At 41.6% G+C, this 23,499-nt stretch overlaps 1 protein-coding gene across 1 annotated transcript in view; it reads left to right on the plus strand.

Annotated features, from left to right (window-relative positions):
• Positions 1-23,499, plus strand: part of NUBPL (nucleotide binding protein like) — a 156,165-nt gene that overhangs the window by 117,937 nt on the left and 14,729 nt on the right. The window contains 2 exon segments of the mRNA XM_043517008.1: positions 6,704-6,789; positions 16,160-16,280. Coding sequence (XP_043372943.1) covers positions 6,704-6,789; positions 16,160-16,280 — 207 coding nt within the window.

Raw genomic sequence — 23,499 nt, forward strand, 5'->3', positions numbered from 1 at the left:
AACTAAAACCCCTCCAACGCATCATCAAGGATCTACAACCTATCCTGAAGGACGAGCCATCGCTCTCTCAGATCTTGGGAGACAGACCAGTCCTTGCTTACAGACAGCCCCCCAATCTGAAGCAAATACTCACCAGCAACCACACACCACACAACAGAACCACTAACCCAGGAACCTATCCTTGCAACAAAGCCCGTTGCCAACTCTGTCCACATATATATTCAGGGGATACCATCATAGGGCCTAATCACATCAGCCACACTATCAGGGGCTCGTTCACCTGCGCATCTACCAATGTGATATATGCCATCATGTGCCAGCAATGCCCCTCTGCCATGTACATTGGCCAAACTGGACAGTCTCTACGTAAAAGAATGAATGGACACAAATCAGACGTCAAGAATTATAACATTCAAAAACCAGTTGGAGAACACTTCAATCTCTCTGGTCACTCGATCACAGACCTAAGAGTGGCTATACTTCAACAAAAAAGCTTCAAAAACAGACTCCAACGAGAGACTGCTGAATTGGAATTAATTTGCAAACTGGATACAATTAACTTAGGCTTGAATAGAGACTGGGAATGGATGAGTCATTACACAAAGTAAAACTATTTCCCCATGGTATTTCTCCCTCCCACCCCACCCCCCACTGTTCCTCTGATATTCTTGTTAACTGCTGGAATTAGCCTACCTGCTTGTCACCATGAAAGGTTTTCCTCCTTCTCCCCCCTGCTGTTGGTGATGGCTTATCTTAAGTGATCACTCTCCTTACAGTGTGTATGATAAACCCATTGTTTCATGTTCTCTGTGTGTGTGTATATAAATCTCTCCTCTGTTTTTTCCACCAAATGCATCCGATGAAGTGAGCTGTAGCTCACGAAAGCTTATGCTCTAATAAATTTGTTAGTCTCTAAGGTGCCACAAGTACTCCTTTTCTTTTTGCAAATTATCATAATTTATGTAGATTTTTGAAAAAAAAAATCTGTTCTTTTCTCTGAGCCACTGTTTCGAAATTATGAAAGATTTTTCTGCTGTTACTATATCTATATGGTCAGTAGAGGGAGCACAAGTTCTCACTCCCTTCCCAAAGGTGTACTGTCCTTGGTGATGTCCTTGGAAGTATGGGCTGGATGAATGCACTATAAGGTGGGTAGAAAGCTGGGTAGATTGTCGGGCTCAACGGGTAGTGATCAATGGCTCCATGTCTAGTTGGCAGCCGGTGTCAAGTGGAGTGCCCCAGGGGTCGGTCCTGGGGCCCGTTTTGTTCAATATCTTAATAAATGATCTGGAGGATGGTGTGGATTGCACTCTCAGCAAATTTGCGGATGATACTAAACTGGGAGGAGTGGTAGATACGCTGGAGGGGAGGGATAGGATACAGAAGGACCTAGACAAATTGGAAGATTGGGCCAAAAGAAATCTAATGAGGTTCAATAAGGATAAGTGCAGGGTCCTGCACTTAGGATGGAAGAATCCAATGCACCGCTACAGACTAGGGACCGAATGGCTCGGCAGCAGTTCTGCGGAAAAGGACCTAGGGGTGACAGTGGACGAGAAGCTGGATATGAGTCAGCAGTGTGCCCTTGTTGCCAAGAAGGCCAATGGCATTTTGGGATGTATAAGTAGGGGCATAGCGAGCAGATCGAGGGACGTGATCGTTCCCCTCTATTCGACACTGGTGAGGCCTCATCTGGAGTACTGTGTCCAGTTTTGGGCCCCACACTACGAGAAGGATGTGGATAAATTGGAAAGAGTACAGCGAAGGGCAACAAAAATGATTAGGGGTCTAGAGCACATGACTTACGAGGAGAGGCTGAGGGAGCTGGGATTGTTTAGTCTGCAGAAGAGAAGAATGAGGGGGGATTTGATAGCTGCTTTCAACTACCTGAAAGGGGGTTTCAAAGAGGATGGCTCTAGACTGTTCTCAATGGTAGCAGATGACAGAACGAGGAGTAATGGTCTCAAGTTGCAATGGGGGAGGTTTAGATTGGATATTAGGAAAAACTTTTTCACTAAGAGGGTGGTGAAACACTGGAATGCGTTACCTAGGGAGGTGGTAGAATCTCCTTCCTTAGAGGTTTTTAAGGTCAGGCTTGACAAAGCCCTGGCTAGGATGATTTAACTGGGACTTGGTCCTGCTTTGAGCAGGGGGTTGGACTAGATGACCTTCTGGGGTCCCTTCCAACCCTGATATTCTATGATTCTATGATTCTATGCCCATAGAGGTAGATAAACTAAAGAGATTTATATTGCTTTCTGCTCCTGAAGAAACAAGAACAATTCAGTGCTCACAAAGGGAAGAGAACAAAACTAGTTGGGAAAGAAATGTTATTGTCAGCGGCCCAGATCATCTTTTCTGAAGGTCAAAGGGGATGTGGAGGAGAAAATTTCACTGCTCACCCTCCCACCCGTAGCCCATTGGTAGCATAAGAGCTCCTCCTAAGGTCATTTGGATTAAACCCAAACCTGTGTTGATCGTGGGATATATGGGTAGCTAGGGCTTTCCATGTAGGGACATTGTGCTTCCCATACCTGCTCTGGCACCATACTTGACCTAAAATCTGACAGTGTGTCTACATTGGCACTACACTATCAGAAGCTCCCTGATTGCAGCTCCCATCAAGACTCCTTTGGTCAAGGCTCTGCAGAAAAGACAGTATACCCCTGAGCTGCAATATATTCCTGGGTAAATTGTGTGGGACTATAGGAATAATGTTCTGTTACTTCCCAGTCTTCACCTCTTCCTCCCATGTTGATCGTTGGACCGACAGAGGGATTAGTAATGGGCCCAGGATGGGTACGGAGATAGTGTTGCGGAGGAGAGGGAACACTTACTGGGCTCATATTTTAAGAAAGTAGTGTAGGCAATGGAGAGCAAACAAAAATGTAATTAGAAATAAATACTTGATACTTCTATACTTTGGTCTAATCATGGCAAGTGAATAACAATTTCTGTGATTTGATGTGGATGACGACGTTTTGAAGTACATAACTACTTGAGAGTCACGTCACTCTAAAATATAGGAGGCCCTGGAATCAGATTGTTGATATTGGCAATGCTTTTTTTACTCCTCTTATTAATTTTGGGCAAAAAGGTGCAATGGAGAAATGTATAAATTGTATTTGATAACTTCCCATTCATGGGTGCAGGATCTTTGCTTTACCACACGTGTTAACTAGCTTGTTAGAAATGGGAATTTGCGATATTTAACAGATCATTTTTAGGATTTCCTTGCCCCCCCTCAGCTGGACTTCTTCACTTTCTTCAATTCATTAATTTGAATTGTTGGCTGCGGTTGGTTGAATACTCCATTAAAACGTTCTCACCATGATTCCTTTTGTGTTGTTTACAATCTTCCATCTTTTGCTTTTATGGTATCACTCTGACTCTGTGAAACCATAATGACAATTGCTTACGCACCAGAAACAGTTTCTTAGAGTCACCTCTTTCTGATGCTTCTTCATCTTCTCTTGCTTTTTTATCCAGCTGTTTTCTCTCATCTTTGACATAACTTTTGTCTCTCTAGATACTGCCGTTGCACAGTTGGTTGTTTTTCTTGCTGTGTTACCTATGCTTTCCTCTCTTTTAAGGCTTTTCTTCCCTCTATCAGTTTCCATGTGTGGCTGTATCCACACTTCTTTTCTTCATCCTCTTGATACAAGTGAATTTGTGGCGGCTTCCAGCAAACATTTCTAAAGCAAGCCCATTGTTCCTCTATATCATTCAACACCGGAGGATAATTAATTTTTATTGCGATTTGTAACAAAACATGCTCTTATAAGTAGAGTCGACTAATTCCCATTCCACTAGGGTTGGTGTTGTCAAGGATTATTCAACTCCCTCCACGTGAATGTCATCTTGCCTGCTTTAGTAGGGTACTGAATATGGTCTGAATGGAGTCTTCTTCATCCAGTCCAATTTTAGAAGCAGAAATAGAGAAAGCAATTAAGCAGCTAAAATATGGCAAATGACAATACATCCTGCAATGGGAGTATGCAGAAAAAGTTAGAAATAAAGAAGTTGTATCCGAAAGATGAAAGAATAGCTTGACAAAAAAAGTGAGAAAAGCGAAAGAAGCATAAATGAGAGGCAACTCCAAGAAATTGTTCCAAGTGTGTAAGCAGTTATCATACTTCCCAACTCACAGTGGTGTCTGTCACAGTTCAGGGCAGTTGCATCTGTATTCTCCCTCCATGATCCAGCAAGGACATCCACTCTCAGGCTTGCGCTTCTCCAGCCATCACCTTTATTGGGCAGAGACCCGCATCTCTCTCCCTGCTTACTGAGATTTTTTCCAGGCTGCACAGTTCCCTGCCTACACTGTGTTATTCCCCAGCAAAGAAGACTGCCTAACAGGATGCCTCTGTGCTTTGCTTACTCTTCAAAGGCTATAAATAGAGTAATTGCCACAGTTCAGTTACCACATAGTTCTTTATAAGCAAGCACATTTATTCTTATAGTAAAAATGTTACAGAGAAAACGTATTAAAAACAATAAAAGAACCTACACACATCTACTAAGCTTACCTGAGATTGCCCTGTGACTCCAACAAGGGCTGTGGCTGGTGAACAATCCTTTAAACCCCTCCAAGAGTTTTTCCTGTGATTACATAATAATGAGGAGTCCCTTGGCTCAGAACAAGCACACTTGTGAATCTGAGTCACTTCTTTATCCATTTTGGGTCTTTGAAGAGACTGTAAATAGGTATTCAGCGAGACAATGGGTTTTCTCCTCAAGGCAAAAGGATGGATCTGGATATTAATTTTAATACAGTTTGGGAAAAATAATTTTGCCTAGAGGATTGGAAGAAAGGTGTGATCGATAAATTATTAAAAAAAAAAGTGGTATACGATAACTTATGAGGAATAACATTATTTTCAGTACCCAGAAAAGTGTTTTGCAGTATGCTGTGGAACAGAGTCAAACTAGATATAGATGAAAAACCGTGTAATGAGCAAGCAGGCTTTAGACCAGAAAGATTGTGTGTAGATCACATCTTTATCCTGAGACGATTGATTGAGAAAGGGCTTCCCTATGATAGAAAATTAATCTTGAACTTCTTAGATTTCACCAAGCCTTTTGAATGCATTCATAGAGAGTTGCTGAGAAAGATCCTGCAACAAAAGAGTTTCCTAGAAACAGTGTCACTGATCAAGATGCTTTGTGAAGGTCAAAATTCTGTAAGAGAAAGACAGAGGCCGATTGGTTTGATATCATCACTGGAGTGTGGCATTTTATTACCCTTTCTTTACTGCATTATGATAGAGCAACATCAAAGGAAGATACAGGAGTTATGTGGAGTAGAAGAAAACTTTAAGCTCTTGAATTTGCAGGTGACATGTTGTTGGACATGGATTATGATGCCATGAAAATGATAACTATTAATGTTAAAAGCAAGGATGCTAAAGTAGGATTAAGAATAAACCTAAAGAAAATGCAAGTCATGATTGTTGAAAGAGGAGTCAGCAATGATGGCGCTTATGTGATTGATAGTGAAGACTACAGGTTTATTACTAAAAAGAAAAGGAGTACTTGTGGCACCTTAGAGACTAACAAATTTATTAGAGCATAAGCTTTCGTGAGCTACAGCTCACTTAGCTCACGAAAGCTTATGCTCTAATAAATTTGTTAGTCTCTCTAAGGTGCCACAAGTGCTCCTTTTCTTTTTGCGAATGCTGACTAACATGGCTGCTACTCTGAAACCTAGGTTTATTAGTGATTTTGTACATCTTGGAAGGACAGTTAGTGCTGAGTGCCAACTGTAAGGAGGCATAAGCAAAAATTGGGAAGATAAGTAGAGCTTTTTTGTGACTGGCAAATATTTGGAAAAACAGGGGGACTCGCACAAGAACGAAGATAAAACTGTACAATTTTATTATGATACCAGTATTGTTATATGATTTTGAAACTGGGCAAATAGCAGAAGCCCATAGCAGAAAACTTGATGCATTCCACCATAGATGCTTGCTGAGAATACTTGGTGTCCATTGGTGGAATAAATAGTAATTAATGCTGATGTAAAGACAATGATTTGAGAAAGAAGGCTGAAGTGCCTTGGGCATATTGTACAGATATAAAAAAACCCGTATTTCTAGACAAAAAGCCAAAACGTACAAACTTTTACTCATGCAAGTAGTCTTGTTCACATGAGAAATCATAAAGCACTCAAAAGAACTATTCCTAATGTAGCGGTTGCAGGCTCACGCCCATAAATCACTTGTATTAATTGGCATCACCCTGCCACAAAGCCAGTGGGCTGGTCACAGGGTGTCGGCCTTATTACTTGAAGATAGGCTATTGTTACGGTTAATCCAAAGGTTCTCCAACTTTTTCGTACAGTGGACCACATTTTTATGAACACATTGTCTCATGGAGTATCTCTCTTCCCTTCTGTGATTTCATGGGCCACTCCCTTTCCGTCCCAATAATATAGCAACTACAACAATTGTTTACATAAAAAAATAATATTAGAAAGCATATAATGTATTTTAGCTCTCTGTACCATAATTTGGGAACCTTGGTTCCGGTCATTTTATAATCTAAAACTAAACTCTTCAGCATAATTTTTATTTTTTTGCGTATATTTTAAGTATATAAAGAAGCAACTTTTTCTTCAGTGAAGTAAAATATTCCAAAATAAACTTGGTAGTATAATTTACAGTATAAGTTTTAAACCTAATTTTATGTTTTCTGTTCCCAGGGGCAGTGATTGTTTCCACTCCACAAGACATCGCTTTACTGGATGCATGCAAAGGAGCTGAGATGTTTCGAAAAGTCCATGTGCCTGTAAGCATTTAGAAAGAAATATATTGAATTCTTCCAGAAGGTGAAACATTTCTAAATTGTGGAGACAGGTGAATTTTTTAAATGAACTACTGAATTTTAGGTTTCAGAGGGGTGGCTGTGTTAGTCTGTATCAGCAAAAATGAAGAGTCCTTGTGGCATCTTAGAGACTAACAAATTTATTTGGGTGTCATGAATATAAAGGGAAGGGTAACCACCTTTCTGTATACAGTGCTATAAAATCCCTCCTGTCCAGAGGAAAAATCTTTCACCTGTAAAGGGTTAAGAAGCTAAGATAACCTCGCTGGCACCTGACCCAAAATGACCAATGAGGGGACAAGATGCTTTCAAATCTGGAGCGGGTGGGGGCGGGGAACAAAGGGTTCTGTCTGTCTGTGTGATGCTTTTGCCGGGAACAGATCAGAAATGCAAGCCTTCCAACTCCTGTTAAGTTAGTAAGTAATCTAGCTATCCTAGAGTTCAGAGTGGGGAAGGAACGTTGACATTGGGCTATAACTTCACTTCATCAGATGCATGGAGTGAAAAAAGTGGGCAGGTATAAATATACAGCACATGAAAAGATGGGAGTTGACTTAGCAAGTTGGGGGTCAGTGCTAACGAAACCAATTCAGTCATGTTGGATGTGGCCCATTCCCAACAGCTGACAAGAACCTGTGAGTATCAACAGAGGGAAAATTATTTTTTGTAGTGACCCAGCCACTTCCAGTATTTATTCAGGCCTAATTTGATGGTGTCAAGTTTGCACATTAATTCCAGTTCTGCAGTTTCTCGTTGAAGTCTGTTTTTGAAGTTTTTTTGTTGAAGAATGGCCACTTTTAAGTCTGTTATTGAGTGTCCAGGGAAACTGAAGTGCTCTCCTACTGGTTTTTGAATGTTACATTTCTTGATGTTTGATTTGTGTCCAATGCCCCTCTGCCTTGTACATTGGCCAAACCGGACAGTCTCTACTCAAACGAATAAATGGACACATCCACCATGATTGACTTGGCCTCGTTAGCACTACAAAAAGTAATTTTCCCTGTGTTAACATTCACCCCTTCTTGTCAGCTGTTGGGAATGGGCCACATCCACCCTAACTGAATTAGCTTCGTTAGCACTGACCTCCCACTTGGTAAGGCAACTCCCATCTTTTCATGTGCTGTATATTTATACCTGCCTACTTTTTTTCACTCCGTGCATCTGATGAAGTGGGTTATAGCCCATGAAAGCTTATGCTCAAATAAATTTGTTAGTCTCTAAGGTGCTTCAAGGACTCCTCGTTGTTTTTATGAATTTCACAAATTCTGTTTTGGTAAAACACCTAAAAACTAGTATATTTTTCTAAAAAAACTAGTATATTTCTCTAGCCTATGATATAAAAGGCAGAAGCCTATTTGCTTGCTTTAACAGGATGATGGAAAGAATCTGTTTTAGAATTTAATTGAGATCACAATACCACTTGATGTTCTAAAATAAAATGACCTTATAGTCTCAAATAGACTGGATTATAAATCAGCCTTCTGTGTATGTTATGTATCCAATCTTTATGTGCACCATATCCCTTTGCTGGTGACTAGGTAGTGGTTTGGACAAAAAAGTTACTTTATGTTTAGATTTTCATGTTGTTTGTTAAAGAAGAAACACCCCAAATTGGAACATGTTTTGAGGTTTGGATCTAGAGTCAAACTTGGCTGAGGAGTAGGGACCATTTCTGGAAAACTAAAATAACAAAGTGGGTATACAGTGCTTAAGACAACATTTCAGGTGGTTAGCCTTGTCATGGGGATTACTCGCTATTGAGCGCCTCTTTTTGGCTGTGTCCGTAGATTAAGCTCCAGTAAGGTCTGAAACCCCTCCTTTTGACAGCTGTTCTCAACAAATCCCCTCTTGTTCTCTAGGATTCGCAGTGCTCCCTCTTCTAAATGAGCTGCATGTCCAGCTTATCGAGAAAAGCTGGATGAGCACAAGTCCATGGGGCCAGATGCAATGCATCCGAAGGGCTGAGGGAGTTGGCTGATGTGATTGCAGAACCATTGGCCATTATCTTTGAAAACTCGTGCCGATCTGGGGAGGGCCCGGACAATTTGAAAAAGACAAATATAGTGCCCATCTTTAATAAAGGGAAGAAGGAGAATCCGGGGAACTACAGACTGGTCAGCCTCACCTCAGTCTCTGGAAAAATCATGGAGCAGGTCCTCCAGGAATCCATTTTGAAGCACTTGGAGGAGAGGGAAGTGATCAGGAATAGTCAACATGGATTCACCAAGGGCAAATCATATCTGACCAACCTGATTGCCTTCTATGATGAGATAACTGGCTTTGTGGGTATGGGGAAAGCGGTGGATGTGATGTATCTTGACTTCTTAGCAAAGCTTTTGATTTGGTCTCCCACAGTATTCTTGCTAGCAAGTTAAAGAAGTATGGGCTGGATGAATGGACTATAAGGTGGATAGAAAGCTGGCTAGATCAAGCTGGCGGGCTCAATGGGTAATGATCAACAGCTCAATGCCTAGTTGGCAGCCGGTATCAAGCGGAGTGTCCCAGGGATTGGTCCTGGGCCCGGTTTTGTTCAACATCTTCATTAATGATCTGGATGATGGGATAGATTGCACCCTCAGCAAGTTCGCAGATGATGCTAAGCTGCGGGGAGAGGTAGATAATCTTGAAGGTAGGGATAGGATCAAGAGTGACCTAGACAAATTGGAGGATTGGGCCAAAATAAATCTGGTGAGGTTCAAGCAGGACTAGTGTAGAGTCCTGCACTTAGTACGGAAGAAATCCAGGCACTGCTACAGGCTGGGGACCAACTGGCTAAGCGGCAGTTCTGCAGAAAAGGACCTGGGTATTACAGAGGATGAGAAGCTGGATATGAGTCAACAGTATGCCCCTGGTGCCAAGGCTAATGGCATATTGGGCTATAACATTAGTACGAGCATTGCCAGCAGATTGAGGGAAGTGATTATTCCCCTCTATATGGCACTGGTGAGGCCATATTTGGAGTATTGCATCCAGTTTTGGGTCCCCCACTACAGGAAGGATGTGGACAAATTAGGGAAAGCCCAGTGGAGGGCAACGAAAATGATTAGGGGGCTGAGGCACATGATTTATGAGGAGAGGCTGAGGGAACTGGGATTATTTAGTCTGTAGAAGAGAAGGGTGAGGGGGATTTGATAGCAGCCTTCAATTACCTGAAGCGGGGTTCCAGAGAGGATGGAGCTAGGCTGATCTCAATGGTGGCAGATGACAGAACAAAGAGCAATGGTCTTAAGTTGCAGTGGAGGAGGTCTAGGTTGGATATTAGGAAAAACTATTTCACTAGGAGGGTGGTGAAGCACTGGAATGGGTTATTTAGGGAGATGGTGGAATCTCCAGCCTTAGAGGTTTTTAAGGCCCAGCTTTACAAAGCCTTGGCTGGGATGATTTAGTTGCGGCTGGTCCTGCTTTGAGCAGGGGGTTGGACTAGAAGACCTCCTGAGGTCTCTTCCAATCCTAATCTTCTGTGATTCTATGATTCATGACTCAGCCCTGCAGCAGGTCACTGTATAGTCTTCCCCTTTCCAGACAGTTTTGTTTATAATATGTTCACCTGTGTATGGTATGTGTATTTTAACATGGTTATCAGGCATTTGCCCACTGTTGATTTGATTTCCCCTGTGTTGTCTCTCTCCCTCACACCTCCTCAGCATTTTCCATGTCGTCAATTACTTTAATCTTTAAGGAAAAAGAAGAGTCCAGCATCTTGAAATGTTTGCTTCACTTACGTACAAGAAACAATTATTACTCATAAGATGTATCATTACGTTTCATTATTGCTAATATCAATCATCTTTCTTCTCTGTAGGGATCTATCCTGCTAAGACTAGTTTGTTGCTGATTGCTGTAATGGAGCAAATTTTACAAGGTGCTGAGCTCTTTCAACTCCCACTGAGCTCAATACCATGAGAGGCAGCATGATCTAGTGTGTTAGGATCAAGCCTATGAAATGTAAATTACTGTTAAGAGATAAAACCTGGGAAAGAAGTACAAAAAAAAAAAAGCATTAAATACAGTAAAACATTACAGTAAATTAAGAAGCTGATTTTAATACAGATCAGTGAAACCAGTTGAGGTCTGCCTCTATATTTAATTTACCTTATTCTAGCTAGTTACTGCAGAAATAACATGGGGAAATACTAGTTACTGCAGCATAAGTGGTGGCACCAATATTTGAGATCACACAAAGTTTGACCAATGTACATGGCAGAGGGGCATTGCTGGCTGTCTGTAAGCAAGGACTGGCCTGTCTCCCAAAATCTGTGAGAGTGATGGGTCGTCCTTCAGGATAGGTTGTAGATCCTTGATGATGCATTGGAGAGGTTTTAGTTGGGGGCTGAAGGTGATGGCTAGTGGCGTTCTGTTATTTTCTTTGTTGGGCTTGTCCTGTAGTAGGTGACTTCTGGGTCCTTGCTTACAGACAGCCCTCCAACCTGAAGCAAATACTCACCAGCAACCACACAACAGAACCATTAACCCAGGAACCTATCCTTGCAACAAAGCCTGTTGCAAACTCTGTCCACATATCTATTCAGGGGACACCATCATAGGGCCTAATCGCATCAGCCACACTATCAGAGGTTCGTTCACCTGCGCATCTACCAATATGATATATGCCATCATGTGCCAGCAATGCCCCTCTGCCATGTACATTGGTCAAACTGGACAGTCTCTATGTAAAAGAATAAATGGACACAAATCAGATGTCAAGAATTATAATATTCAAAAACCAGTTGGAGAACACTTCAATCTCTCTGGTCACTCGATTACAGACCTAAGGGTGGCTATACTTCAACAAAAAAGCTTCAAAAACAGACTCCAACGAGAGACTGCTGAATTGGAATTAATTTGCAAACTGGATACAATTAACTTAGGCTTGAATAGAGACTGGGAGTGGATGGGTCATTACATAAAGTAAAACTATTTCCCCATGTTATTTCTCCCCCCACCCCACTCCCTACTGTTCCTCAGACATTCTTGTTAACTGCTGGAAATGGCTCACCTTGATTATCACCACAAAAGGTTTTCCTCCTTTCCCGCCCTCCTTTCTGCTGGTAATAGCTCATCTTAAGTGATCACTCTCCTTACAGTGTGTATGATAAAACCCATTGTTTCATGTTCTCTGTGTGTGTATATAAATCTCTCCACTGTATTTTCCACTGAATGCATCCGATGAAGTGAGCTGTAGCTCATGAAAGCTTATGTTCAAATAAATTTGTTAGTCTCTTAAGGTGCCACAAGTACTCCTTTTCTTTTTTGCGAATACAGACTACTACCGCTGCTACTCTGAAACCTATAATAAAAATAACTTAGTTAATAATTATATAAATAAATAATAGAATCCTAAATGAGAAAAAAATGAGCCTAGTGGACTCTGCATAATATTGCACACTGAGAGTGAACAGTCCAGTATTCCAAAGCTCTGCTGATATTCAGAAGGAGCCATTTATACATTAAAATATACTACTAGGTAGATGATGGACAAGATTAATGCAGAAGGAATGTAAAATGGATTTGTGGCGCAGGCATTAAGGGACTGTGTGTCTGTCATGCCATCTGGAGTGACTCATGATCGAGAGTGCCAATCTCAGGGCAGACTGTCAAAAGCAGGGCAGACCCCGCCTTGCTGGTGCTATGTTCTACAGTTAGATTTTGCTAACCCAGTAACAAACATAAACTCCTAGATCACTTTAACTGTCTTACCATGGAGTCATAGACAGTCCCCTTGGGTTCTCCAGTCTATCGTGCCATCCAGGCAAGTTGGGTTTAGTGATAAATGGTCACTTACACCAAAAAAATCACAAAACATTCAGGTTGCTCCCAGTGTCAAGAGACCAGTGACTTACCCCAGATCAATTTGTACTTTCAATCGCACACCAAAGACAAAGCCTGAAGTCAATACTGTAATAAACTAACCAAAGGTTTATTAACTAGGAAAGAAAAAATAAAAGTTATTTACAGGTTAAAGCAAGCAAGCATATATACACAAATGAGTTTGTCTGATTCAAAAAGTGACAGAGATGTAGTAATCTGTCACCCCTGAATGTCTTCTTAGGGCTTAACCATGTCGACCCTGGGGATCTCTGCTTTTTGTTTCTTAGCTCCAGCCCTGGTTAGAGTCCAAACTTGCAAAGATATGAAAAATCTTCATTTTATTTTTATTTCCCTCTTCCAGCATTCAAACCAATGGGACAAGCCTTCTGCATGTACTTCTCCATGGGTGGATGGAGCAATTAACAAAGCTTTTGTTTTGTGATTGCCCATTGAATTTTGATAGTCCTCCTGTGTGGGTGTGGGGAGCTCCTCTTCCCATCTGAGTTCACAAGTTCAGAGCAGGCATTTTTACAGTTTTATAAAACAAATTTTATATTTTTCCTTGTAGCATGGAGTACAGACACTACAAATAAGATTAATGCATGTATCAACTTAGAAGCATTTTATAGAGTCCAAATACGTCCTTACAAGTCAAACACCTACTTTGAACAATATGAATATATAGGTGATCTGGACTGGTTTCCAGCTATGAATTTGTCAGTGCTCAGCTTATGCCTACAGACTTGGCAAGAGCTGGCACCTGGTTTACCCGCATCACAGAGTCATTTGCTTTCAGTAAGACGAGAAAAAAGATCATAAATGAGACATTAACGCATGATTTAGCATGGAGGATACAGCTCCAGTAGCATTGTCTTAATAAAGCTCTTGCACAGTTACTTTTTGAGGTGGTGTGTTGCTATCTTCAAAGGATTCATGAAACATTTAAACAAAACACTAAGACTACATCACTTTTTCTGTGATCATGTGTTTTGTTTGGTTTTTGTTTTTTGTTTTTTTGATACTTTAATGCTGTGTCTACAGTACACACAGTACGTGTAGCTACTCACCACAGTGAAAAGCAGGCTGCATCAAAGTGAGCAGCTATACTTGGTAGTGAAAAGGGTCTGGCAGAGGGTCTGACTGCTGCCATAGTCTTTTCCCCGCTGTGGGGAAGGGCTCCAGCTGCGGGAGGTGCCCAAGCCTTTCCCCCCTGAAGTCTTTTCCTGCAGCAGGGAAAGGCTTCTGCAGTGAGGAGGCAGTGGGACACTATACTGCTAAGAATATCAGTGTAGATGGGGAGGTCTGGGTTGAGCGAATAGAGACGGTGTTGGGGATGTACTCCCATACATACCCATACCCTTCAGGCATGTCTTTGTTTGCCAAAGTCATGCCTCACTGGCTACACTGCAATTTAATATCCATCCTTTGAGGGCTATGCAGGTAGGTACTCTAAATGTCACCAAAAGAAGTGTGCTGTGTTCATGTACTCTAAGAGGACTACAGAAATTTAAAAAGCTAGGTGCTTGAACGTTTGTACGACAAATGCAAGTTTTCTTTTGTATGGTGTGAGGAATAGACTGACTTAATTGGGTAAATCATCTTATTCTCTGCCCCCCTCGGGAGATGTCTCTCAAATCTCAAAGGATCATCCTACTTCGTTATCATTCAGTTTCCAGTTTACGCACACATTGAAATCCCCATCTTATGGTATTAATCGTTTAGGAGTCCATCAACAGAGCACTTACGTTGGCTACAGAGAGGTCTATAAAACGCTGTCTGTCTTCCTCCTTCCCTGTGCCTCCCATTAGAAATTGAATGTGCTGCCCCAGCAACAGCTGTAGTCTTTCCCAGCCAAAGAACTCAGAGTAAAACCTGCCCTGATTTAAATCCTCTGAAAGCTCTACATAGTAAACCTATGCTACCATGTGAAAAATTCAGAACGCCAAATGCAGGCATAGAAAAGCCAGTACACCAAAGCTGACGCACTTTAAAATTGTTTTTATTTTAATTGTATTTGATTGCACATTGAGCACAAGTAAAATTTGAGCTATAAAGTAAAAATAACATGTTCATCTGCTTATAGTCCTCTCTCCGTATTCTTTACTTTGGCCAGTATTTTCAAACTTGGGTGCCAAAGGTCGGGTGCTTATTGTAAATAGCAACCTAAGTAATGTGATTGATTTTTAATGGTGTTGAACCCCTGTGGCTCCCATTAACTTCAGTGGAAACTGTGGATGATCAGCACTTCTGAAAACAAGGCCACTTTATTCAGGTGCCGAAGTTTAGGAATTTAAGGTGAAATTTTCAAAGACCTTCTGTATCTTGAAACTTCCATTCTGAAATTTGGAAATTTTGGTTATAGTATCTATTTATTTATGTCTATGATCTATTTATTGTCTGTTTAAAGAATTATAATATATAACAGTTGACTCTGCAACATGAAGCTAAGATTGTGCAGGTTTTCTGTTGATTAATAAACCACAAGAGCCTTATAACATGTCAAATTTGGGTGTAAGTTATTCCTGGCAGATTTGCAAAATTCTGGTCATCCCTCATGCTTAAATTTGTTTGACAGATAAACACAATGTGATTAGTGTTATCAGCATCATACTAAAATGTGGAAGAGTAGATTTTATGCACAGAATGGAAAACTTTCTTCATATTGCAAAGAAGATGTTGGAAATTGGACATGAACAAAAAGACACCTAATATGTGTATATTAGATTTTTTGTCCCACAGTTTTTGTCAGTTTCTGCCTTGCAAAATTATTTCTATTATTTTGATCTTTAAATGTCTGTCTGCTCCTCAGAGAAAATAGCAAATCTGGGTTCCTTTTTGAAGATATTTTCCTGATGAATAGCCAAAAAAGTATTTTTTATTATTATTTTTTTAAAAAATAGGTCCAATTGTGACACTTCTTATAATGCAGTGCAGTGGTGGCCATGTTGGTCCCACGATATTAGAGAGACAGGATGGGTGAGGTAATATCTTTTTGTCTTATAAAGTTGGTCCAATAAAAGATATTACCTCCCCCAGCTTGTCTCACTGCTTGTAATAATATGTCACAGTTCATGAAATGAAACTGTAAACAAGAAGACTGTAAAACACAGCACATAAAACCTCCAGGGTTCAAAGTTATATGATACAACAATTGTTTAGTGAGATGTCATAAAGTGGTGTTTATAAGTTAAGTACTGTAGTTTGGGGAGTATAAGAGATGTTTTATAACAAATGTGCTTGATAATCTTGACTTGAAAGGCAGCAATCTTGCAATGAATATGAAGTATATAATATATAAATATTTATAAAATGATGATCAAATAAAAACACTATTAAATTACTTTGTTGCTGAGCCAGGAATCTAGGGGTTGTGGTGACACTGTTTAAAACAATCTATTCATTTTAAACTAATATTTTTAAGATACCTTGTTTGAGATCTATTCTCTGATGTCATATGTGGATAGATGTAATATACCAGGATTGATACTAAGACTCTAGATTTGAACATTCTTTTTTAACTTAACAGGTTTTGGGACTTGTCCAAAATATGAGTGTTTTCCAGTGCCCGAAATGTAAACATGAGACCCATATTTTTGGAGCTGATGGTGTGAGAGATCTAGCAAAAACCCTTGGACTAGATGTTTTAGGTAAGAATACTGATATGATTTTTATTGTTCAAATAATGGTCAAATAAAAAAAGGGTGCAGTAATAATCTTAAATTGCTGAGTTTTATTACAGTTTTTGTGCTGTTTATGATCATAGTCTCAGGATTTTTCCTTTTAATGAAATGCTGGCTAGATTTGGAAGTTTTTGACAAATTTGACTAGTACTCACATATATAAGGGCCACAAGTGGGAGAGGAAGTGTCTCAGGAAACTCCATCCACTGGATCTCAGTGATCTTGACGGTCTTCTAAATTGTAAACTCTTCAGAACATGGACTGTTTTGATATCTATGTATTATACAGCATACAACATATAATTTATTTGATAAATAATAGTATATAATTGTTAAATAATAAAGTGTACTGTTAATTATGGTGAAATTTAGTAACATGTATGCAGTGACATCTAGGACCTAAACTCTTCCCATTGGAATCAGTGGGAGTTGTCCCATTGACTCTACTGGGAACAGGAATGTGCTTTTTATGTATGTGGGAAAAGATTGTAATTTGAACAGCAATGCATTAGACCCGGTACTTTTACACTTACATATAGAATATTGTATTGTTGCGTTTTGGATGGCGAATAAGTAGTTTATATTTTGCTTTGAATCACACACAAACTGGTTATCCAACATAATTTAATTATGATTAGACCACCTTAACTATTGTTTTTAAGTGTTAGTTGGGATTTCAGGAATATACTGGATTGCAAAATGTGGTTTCAAAAGAAAATGCATCTTAACTTGTAAGTAATTCTAAACAAGAATTGTTCACATATTGATTTAATGTGGAATTATGTATAATTTTAAAATATGGATTAATGGCTTGCTATTTTTAAAGAAGGTATGTTTAAACCTGAGTGATCAGGAAGAGGTTATAAAACATAAAAGCATATTTAAGTTGGTAAATGAGATAATTGTGCATGCTAATGATATATCTCCATGTATTTCTGTAATTGTCAATGATATTCCACAGCTTATCATTAAAATGAACCAGGAAGTTCATTTAAAATCTTCATAAAGACATCAAGGTCAGATACAAATCTAACATAGGAATGGAATTTAGAATTGAAGGTGCACATTTAGGGTATATCTACATTACGAAATTAGGTCGAATTTATAGAAGTCGGTTTTGTAGAAAGCGTTTTTATACAGTCGAGTGTGTGTGTCCCCACACAAATGCTCTAAGTGCATGTAGTCTGTGGACTGTGTCCACAGTACCAAGGCAACCGTCGACTTCCGGAGCTTTGCACTGTGGGTAGCTATCCCATAGTTCCCGCAGTCTCCACCGCCCATTTGAATTCTGGGTAGAAATCCCAGTGCCTGATGGGGCTAAAACATTGTCATGGGTGGTTCTGGGTACCTTTCGTCAGGCCCCCCTTCCCTCCCTCCCTCCCTCCGTAAAAGCAAGGGCAGACAATCGTTTTGCGCCTTTTTTCTTGAGTTACCTGTGCAGACGCCATACCATTGCAAGCATGGAACCCGCCCAGCTAACCGTCACAGTATGTCTCCTGGGTGCTGGCAGACGTGGTACTGCATTGCTACACAGCAGCAGTTTATTGCCTTTTGGCAGCAGACAGTGCAGTATGACTGGTAGCTTTCATCGACGTAGTCCTGGGCGCTCTTTTAACCAGGTGCCTGGGCAAACATGGGAGTGACTCAGCCAGGTCATTTCCCTTGTTTCGTCTCATGGTGACTGAGTCATGGTGAAGTTAATCTGCAGCCAACAGAAGATGATGGCCAGCAGTCATACTGCACCGTCTTTTGCCGAGCACCCAGGAGCTGATGATGGCTAGCGGTTGTACTGCACAGTTTGCTGCCAGCGAGATGTATAAAGATAGATGAAGTGGCTCAAAACAAGAAATAGACCAGATTTGTTTTGTATTCATTTTGTCCTACCTCCCTCCCTCCCTCTGTGAAATCAACGGCCTGCTAAACCCAGTTTTGAGTTCTATCCTTGAGGGTTTGAGGTCTATCCTTGAGGCGGCCATTCAGTTTCTCACAAAGCCACCCCCTTTGTTGATTTTAATTCCCTGTAAGCCAACCCTGTAAGCCATGTCGTCAGTCGCCCCTCCCTCAGTCAGGGCAACAGCAGACAATCGTTCCGCGCCTTGTTTCTGTGGCAGACGCCATACCACAGCAAGCATGGAGCCCGTTCAGATCACTTTGGCAATTAGAAGCACATTAAACACCACATGCATTATCCAGCAGTATATGCAGCACCAGAAACTGGCAAAGCGAAACCGGGCGAGTAGGTGACATCAGCACGGTTACGAGAGTGATGAGGACATGGACACAGACTTCTCTCAAAGCACGTGCCCTGGCAATGTGGGCATCATGGTGCTAATGGGGTACGCTCATGCAGTGAAACGCCGATTCTGGGCCCGGGAAACAATCACAGACTGGTGGGACCGTATATTGTTGCAGGTCTGGGACGATTCCCAGTGGCTGCGAAACTTTCGCATGCGACTTTCTTCCCAGACCAGAAAATAACCGTTGGGGATGTTGAAATGCCTATAGTTGTCCTTGGAGACGCAGCCTACCCCTTAATGCCATGGCTCATGAAGCCATACACAGGCAGCCTGGACAGTAATCAGGAGCTGTTCAACTAGAGGCTGAGCAAGTGCAGAATGGTGGTAGAATGTGCATTTGAATGTTTAAAAGTGCGCTGGCACAGTTTACTGACTCGGTTAGACCTCAACGAAACCAATATTCCTACTGTTATTAACTGCTTGCTGTGTGCTCCACAATATCTGTGAGAGCAAGGGGGAGACGTTTATGGCAGGGTGGGAGGTTGAGGCAAATCGCCTGGGTTCTGGTTAGCCAGACACCAGGGCTGTTAGAAGAGCACAGGAGGGTGCGGTGCGCATCAGAGAAGCTTTGAAATGACTGGCCAGGCTATGGTTTGAAAGTTCAGTTTGTTTCTCCTTGATGAAACCCCCCGCCCCTTGGTTCACTCTACTTCCCTGTAAGTTGACCACCCTCCCCACCTCCCTTCGATCACCGCTTGCAGAGGCAATAAAGTCATTGTTGCTTCACATTCATGCATTCTTTATTAATTCATCACACAAATAGGGGGTTAATTACCAAGGTAGCCCAGGAGGGGTGCTGGAGGAGGGAACAACAAGGCCACACAGCACTTTAAAACTTATTGAATGCCAGCCTTCTGTTGCTTGGGCAATCCTCTGGGGTAGAGTGGCTGGGTGGCCGGAGGCCCCCCAACTGCGTGCTTGGTCGTCTGGGTGAGGAGGCTATGGAACTTGGGGAGGCCAGTTGGTTACACAGGTGCTGTAGTGGCGGTCTGTGCTCTTGCTGCCTTTCCTGCAGCTCAACCATACGCTGCAGCATATTAGTTTGATCCTCCAGCAGCCTCAGCATTGAATCCTGCCTCCTCTCATCACGCTGCTGCCACGTTTCAGCTTCAGCCCTCTCTTCAGCTCGCCACTTCTCCTCCTGGTCATTTTGTGCTTTCCTGCACTCTGACATTGTCTGCCTCCATGCATTCGTCTGTGCTCTGTCAGTGTGGGAGGACAGCGTGAGCTCAGAGAGCATTTCATCGCGAGTGCGGTTTTTTTCGCCTTCTAATCTTCACTAGCCTCTGGGAAGGAGAAGATCCTGTGATCCTTGAAACACATGCAGGTGGAGGAGGAAAAAAAAAGGGAAAGTGGTATTTAAAAAGACATTTTATAGAACAATGGGTACACTCTTTCACGGTAAACCTTGCTGTTAACATTACATACATAGCACATGTGCTTTCGTTACAAGGTCGCATTTTGCCTCCCCCCACCGCGTGGCTAACAGCGGGGAACATTTCTGTTCAGCCATAGGCAAACAGCCCAGCAGGAACGGGCACCTCTGAATGTCCCCTAAAGAAAAGCACCCTATTTCAACCAGGTGACCATAAATGAAATCACTCTCCTGAGGATAATACAGAGAGATAACGAACGGATGTTATTTGAATGCCAGCAAACATACACTGCAATGTTTTGCTCTAGAATGATTCCTGAGTACGTGCTACTGGCCTGCAGTGGTAAAGTGTCCTACCATGGTGGATGGAATAAGGCTGCCCTCCCCAGAAACCTTTTGCAAAGGCTTTGGGAGTATATCCAGGAGAGCCACGAATGCCAGGGCAAATTAATCATTAAACATGCTGGCTTGTAAACCTTGTATAGTATTTTAAAAGGTACACTCACCAGAGGTCCCTTCTCTGCCTGGCAGATCCGGGAGGCAACCTTGGGTAGGTTCGGGGGGTACTGGCTCCAGGTCCAGGGTGAGAAACAGTTCCTGGCTGTCGGGAAAACCGGTTTCTCCACTTGTTTGCTGTGAGCTATCTACAGCCTCCTCATCATTGTCTTGCTCGTCCCCAAAACCTGCTTCCGTGTTGCCTCCATCTCCATTGAAGGAGTCAAAGAACACGGCTGGGGTAGTGGTGGCTGAACCCCCTAAAATGGCATGCAGCTCGTCATAGAAGCGGCATGTTTGGGGCTCTGACCCGGAGCGGTCGTTCGCCTCTCTGGTTTTCTGGTAGGCTTGCTTCAGCTCCTTAAGTTCCATGCGGCACTGCTTTGGGTCCCTGTTATGGCCTCTGTCCTTCATGCCCTGGGAGATTTTCACTAATGTTTTGGCATTTCGAAAACTGGAACGTAGTTCTGATAGCATGGATTCCTCTCTCCATACAGGTACGATCAGATCCCGTACCTCCCGTTCGGTCCATGCTGGAGCTCTTTTGCGATTCTGGGACTCCATCATGGTCACCTCTGCTGATGAGCTCTGCATGGTCACCTGCAGCTTGCCACACTGGCCAAACAGGAAGTTGAAATTCAAAAGTTCGCGGGCCTTTTCCTGTCTACCTGGTCAGTGCATCTGAGTTGAGAGTGCTGTCCAGAGCGGTCACAATGGAGCACTCTGGGATAGCTCCTGGAGGCCAATACCGTCTAATTGCGTCCACAGTACCCCAAATTCGACCCAGCAAAACCGATTTTTGAAAACCTGACAAGCGCTAATCTTCTTGTCAGGGATGGAGTAAGGAAATTGATTTTAAGAGCCCTTTAAGTTGGAAAAAAAGGGCTTCGTCATGTGGATGGGTGCAGGGTTAAATTGATTTAATGCTGCTAAATTCGACTTCAACGCCTAGTTGTAGACAAGGGCTTAGGATCACCTGATGGAAGCATTATGTGTGGGGATCAGAGTCAAAGGGGATTGCTTCAGCCCTGGGTTACACTGGGTGCAAAGCCTCCATCTGCAGTGGCACAAGGTGCTTGGTCAGCCATTGGTCCCCATAAGTGGCTTTTGCTGCCCCCAATATGGGTACAGTTGGCCAAGGATGGAAAGCAGGTAGAGCCAAGGGATTTGCTGATTCGGGAGGAAGAGGTTTGAAGAGGAGTGGATGCAAACATACTGTTCTCCAGCTGCTTATTAAAGAGCATGAATATAGTGCTGTAAGGGTTAAAGTTAGTTTATATTGTACATAGAAGCATAGGAATTACCATATTGGATCAGACCAGTATCTGTCCTGTCTCCAACAATGGCCAGTATCTGATACTTCAAAGGAAGAAAACCTGCAACGGTTAGTTATGATATAACTGCCAATAGGGAATATCTTCTTCCAGTGCCCAATAGTTAGAGTTTGACTTATGACCAAAAGTTCTGAGGATTTATATTACACTTTCCAAAGCCCTTGGTTTCAGAGTTGCAGCCGTGTTAGTCTGTATTTGCAAAAAGAAAATTTGGCACTTTAGAGACTAACAAATTTATTTGAGCATAAGCTTTCGTGAGCTACAGCTCACTTCATCGGTGTGTTTTTGTTCGTATTTGTAAGTAAAAATGTGGACATTCTTTTTATCCGTGTAAATGTATTTTGAATCCTACTAAGCTCTTGTATGTCTAAGTGTGTATGTCTACACTGCAATAAAACACCTACAGCTGCCCTATGTCAGCTGACTCAGTCCCATGGTGCAGCTGACACGGGCCAGCTGAGTGTGTTTTATATTACACTGTAGACATACCCAATGATACCTTGTGACAAATTCCTCAGGCTAACAGTGTTTTGAGTGAAAAGGTATTTCCTTTATCTGTTTGGAATTTGCCACTTTTTAATATCATCGAGTGTCCCCCTTGTATTATGAGAGACGCTGAATTGAAGTTCCCAATATAACTTTTCAGTATCATTCATTATTTTATATGCTTTTTATCATGCCATTTTATTAATCTCCTCATTAAAGGAAATAGTTTGTCTTGTCATTCTTCAGATGAGAGATTCAGTCACTAATTATTCTTGCCCCTATTTCTGGAATCCTTCTATTTCTCTAAATGCTTTTTGAAAAGGGGTGACAAGAACTAAACACAATATTCCAAATGAAATTGTATCATTATTTATATAAAGAAATATAATCATTTCTGTATTATTCTCCATTCTATCCTATTCCTTTATGTATTTTAACATTTGTGTTTTTGTCCATATTGAACAGAGGTCTTCGCCAATACTAGGTCTTTTTCTTTGCTTGATACAATTAACTGTTCAGATTATTCCTTCCAATTCATATATTTGTGCATTAACCAACACTGAATGAATCCATCATTATGTTGCCCATTCATCTGTTGTGAGCCAAATATGCAGCCAAATCAGGGCTGCTTGCTTAGCTGCCCTTCCAACATTGTCTCCTCGGAAAAAGGATTACTGGGTTGGTGTTTAGAGAGCCAGATTTGTGGATCGTCCCCATTGGCATATGTTTTCAATGTGCTCCTCATGGCCCAGATCCCAGGTGACCTGGTGCAGGTGGAAGCTTGCCAAGCCATCTCCTTGGCGGCCTCCTTCAGCTGCGTCAAGAGCTTTGCCCTGAAGGCCGAGGATGTTGTTAATTGCATCATATATATGTCAATCTCAAAGCAATTTAAAATCTGCTGTCAGAGAATAACTTGCCTAATGCCCCCTTAATCTGTTCTGAGGTATAAGTTCCTGGTGTTGTGTAAGAAACACCAAAAAACACGGATGTAACCTTCCAATAAAGTAATTGACAGGCCGTATTCCTTTCCAAAACAAAGTATCATTTTAGTAAAGTAACTAATAATCCCTACTACTATATGATCTAAAAATCCTAAACCAGGTAAAAAATCCCTGACACCAATCTCTTATTGCAAGTTAAAAAGCATTCAAACTATAATAGCATATAGTTTAAATGATTCTAAGCAAAGCGATTTGTTAC

This window comes from Dermochelys coriacea, chromosome 6, assembly GCF_009764565.3.
Source record: "Dermochelys coriacea isolate rDerCor1 chromosome 6, rDerCor1.pri.v4, whole genome shotgun sequence".
NCBI lineage: Eukaryota > Metazoa > Chordata > Testudines > Dermochelyidae > Dermochelys > Dermochelys coriacea.